Source organism: Chrysochloris asiatica, unplaced genomic scaffold (assembly GCF_000296735.1).
Source record: "Chrysochloris asiatica unplaced genomic scaffold, ChrAsi1.0 scaffold00257, whole genome shotgun sequence".
NCBI classification, from domain to species: Eukaryota; Metazoa; Chordata; class Mammalia; order Afrosoricida; family Chrysochloridae; genus Chrysochloris; species Chrysochloris asiatica.
This window is the reverse complement of record NW_006408775.1, coordinates 1813145-1816887: the sequence shown is the minus strand read 5'-3', so window position 1 is coordinate 1816887 and position 3743 is coordinate 1813145. Positions and strand designations below refer to the sequence as shown.

Below are 3743 nucleotides of genomic sequence, written 5' to 3'. Positions count from 1 at the left end.
GGCCGGGGCCGCGGGGCCGCCGCCGCTGACCGCGCTGAGCGCCCAGCCAGCCGCGTCGCTGCGGCCCGGCGGCGCCATGGGGAAGGAGCAGGAGCTGGTGCAGGCAGTAAAGGCGGAGGACGTGAGCACCGCGCAGCGGCTGCTGCAGAGGCCGCGGCCCGGCAAAGCCAGTGAGTGCGGGGCGCCGGCGCGGGGCGCTACCGGGAGGAGGGCGGCGCCCGGCCCCCCAAACCCCTCTCCGGCGACACGCGCCCCTCCCTCCCCAGGCTGCGGACCGCCAGTAGGAGGGCTCTGCTGCGGACTTTAAGGGGCGAGGCGAGGCCCCCCACCCTGGAGAGATGGAGATACCCCTGGTGGGCAGGGGCGCCCGCAGGGTGACAGCCCGCAGGCCCCTCCTGCATGTGTTTAATAACAAGCTTTGCAGGGGGGGGGCAGGACCATGCTGGGGGTGTGGCTGCCGAGGCGTGGCGGGCCTGGGGTGATTTGCTGAGGGGGAGGCTTAGGCCAAGGTCGCCCAGTGCCAGCCGACTGGCTGAGGACAGGGGCGACTTGGGGAGCAGGGCTGTGTGCGCCCACTCTGACCGGCTCGGGAGTCCTGGCCTCTGCGGCGTCTGTGCCGGGAAGGGGGCCACGAGGGGGAGGGGAGCCTCTTCTGCCTGTGGCAACCCGATCGAGATCGAGCCGAGCGTGCGCTGTGGGGGCCCCAGGGAAGGGCGGGGGAGCTAGGCACCCTGATCCCCGCACTCATCCCGGCTCAACCGGGAGCTCCCTGGGGGCAGGAGATGGATGGATGGATGGGCGTGTGGACTGCGCGTGTGCGGCTGCGCACTTATGATCGTGTCAGTGTGTCAGGGCACCTGTGCGGATGGGCAGGGCCCTGCAGAGCACACGTGGGGCCTGGAGGACCCTTCTCACCCCACCAACTGTGTATAAACCCCGTCTCTCCCCACTCTCCAGGGCATGCTAAGAACTGGGACTGACTTCTGCCTTGTGTTGGGGGTAGGTCCTGGGGCCCTAGAAGGAGCCCCCAGGCAGCCCCAGCCTGAGCATCTCTGCCCAAGATAACTAGCACACATACACAGTCTCAGTCTCTCAAGCTGGCCTTGCCTTCCCTACTGCCCCAGAGGAGCTCCAGAAGGGAGGGGGTCCTGCAGGGCAGCCTCTGACCAGGTGAGCTAGTTGTGGGATCTGGAGTTGAAAGCCAGGTGAGGGCTACCACCTAGTGGCCAAGCAGCCTCCAGCACACCACCTCGAGCTCTCCGGCCTCAGTTTCCTCGTCTGTAGGATGGGGTAGTATGTGATCCCTACTTCATAGCATGGGTGGGAGAATTCCATGAGGGAGGGTACTTGAGGTGTACCACCTCTAGGTGCTCAGTAGGTGTGGACCAGGACCAGATGGGTCCAGGATGTGATTGACAGCTTTGGGATTTCTTCCTCCCTTCTGCTCTAGCCCACTGAAAGATTCTGACTAGGGCTAGAGGAGGGAGGGTGTGGGGAAGGGGGGGACGACTTGTGCTCCTCACCTTGATCTGTCCCTTCACGTGTGCCCCTGCCTGCTCTGGCCTCTAGGACAGAGGAGTCACCTGCCCTGGTCCCTGGATCTGTACTCTGACTCACAGGGGCGGGCATCATAAATTAGACGGAGAAATCCTCCATGAATTCGCACAGTTGCCATAGCAACCCTGGCCTGCTTTGGAGTAAGATGTATTTTGATTCAGCAAAGTACAGCTGGAGTTTGGGCCGAGAGCTCAGAGGCAGCCAGCACTGCCCTCTGGGCCTCCCCTGACTCCAGAGGTGTCACCCAGATCCCTGGGGAGTGGGCGGGTAGACCCATCTTCCCCTGCTTGGCTTCTTCTCTCTGCCTCCCCCTCCAACCCCATCAGCCACCTCGGGGTACTCCCCAGGCCCTGTCATCTGCCTGAAGGATGCCTCCCCTTACACACACACAGGCATTGGGTGCCACTGGAAGAGGGGATGCTGGGAGGAGATGGCTCTTCACTGGGGACAGGGACCTTTTCCTGTCCCCTGGACCTTACTGCCCCCTCCACAGTCAGACTAGAGGCCTCTGTGAAGTCTGGGGGTGCTCTGAACATACTGTTACGGGCTGCTGCCCCCCACCTTGGCCCACTCCTTTAAGCAACCAACCCCAAGTTCCTGGAGGGAGCTGGAGGAGTCTGTCAGACCCTGCGTACTCGGGGGGAGTGGTGGTGGGGGTCATAGGACTCAGCCCCTGGGAGGAAGGACCTGGGAGGCAGGGACCCTGTTTCTGTAGGGGACACATGGAGTCCTGTGGGTGGGGGCACCTTGGCAGAGGGTAGGGGTGCAAAGTTGGAGAATGGCTGTGTCCGCCTCCAGGGTCTCTACAGCCTGGAGTAGAGTTCTACTGATAAGTGGGAGTGGCCCCAGGGGAGCTGGGGTGACAGGGTATTTGAGTTGTTGGGTCCATTACAGATGCCGACTCAGCCACCCTATAGGATAGACTCGAACTGTCCCACAGGGCTTCCAAGGCTGTGATTTTTACAGAAACAGACTACCACAGCGTTGTTCTCCATTGCAGAGACTGGGGGGTTCAAACCAACAACTTTTAGGTTAGCAGCCAAGTGCTTAACCACTGCACTACCAGTGTATGAGCTGACTCAAAGTAGTAGGGCTTAGGCACCTTTGGAAAGAGGAAGGGGCTTCCTCAAGGGGCACCAGACCTCCAGCTTAGTCCACATTTGCCCCCACCTCCCCAGCCTCTCTCCTGCTTTACTGTGCTACACTAGGGACCTTCTTGCCTGCCCGCCCCCCCCAGACTTCCAGCTCCCCTTTACCCACTCCCAGCTCTCTTCTCTGATGAGACCATGGACAGGCAGAAGGGCAAGATGCCCTTCGAAAGGTGCTGCTTCCCACAAATTCCTCCTGATAGAGACCTACACACACACACACACACACACACACATCTGTATCCGGGTCACTTCGTGGGTCTGGCTTGCAGCCCCACTGAAATTTCAGTCCCTGACTGAGGGGGAGTCTGAGTAGGCACAGCTGACTGAGTAGCTGCCTGGAGATCCTGCCCCTGTGTGTTGGGAGGAGGCAGGGCATGCTGATAGCGGCACATTTAAGCAGGCGTGGATGCAAGCAACTGTGCAGAGCATGTGGGACAAGGCTGTTGGTCGGCCAGCAGCTTACTGAGCACCTCGTAGAGGCCAAACACTGCTTTAGGCCCCAAAGATACAACCCTGAACAAAATAATAGCTCAGAGCCTGTGCCCTCCCTGAGCTTGTAGTTTAGGAAGAGAGACAGACAAGGGTCTGAGCCAAATGTACGATGACCACCGAGTTATTCTGACTCACATCGGCTCTCTAGGACACAGTAGGACTGCCCAGAGGGTGTCCAAGGATATAAATCTTGATAAGAGCACACAGTCTCATCATTCTCCCATGGAGCAGCTAGTGGGTTCGAAGCACCAACTTTCTGGCCAAGTGCTTAACCACTGTGCTACCAGGGATCCTTCAAACAACCTGTGCCCTCACGAAGCTTAGCAATAGGGGGGACCAATAATGCACAAGACAGATCGGGGAAAAAATGTGAGTCTTCAGGCTAGCGAGAAGCCGAGAACAGAAATGGGTAAAAAGAAGTGGTTGTTTTTGATAAGGAGGCTGGGGTGGAGCACTGAGAACGGGACAGCTGAACAAAGACCTGGAGGTGGAGAGACAGGGAGTCATGGGCTCAACGGGAGAAGAAAAGTCTCCATTCCCCCC

The 3743-nt window shown here is 59.8% G+C and overlaps 1 protein-coding gene across 1 annotated transcript in view; it reads left to right on the top strand.

The window, feature by feature from the left end:
* Nucleotides 1-76: 76 nt before the first annotated feature.
* Nucleotides 77-3743, top strand: part of CASKIN1 (CASK interacting protein 1) — a 16661-nt gene continuing 12994 nt past the window's right edge. Inside the window, exon 1 of the mRNA XM_006873873.1 lies at nucleotides 77-170. Within this exon, the coding sequence (XP_006873935.1) occupies nucleotides 77-170 (94 nt within the window). The remainder of the gene's footprint in view (nucleotides 171-3743) is intronic.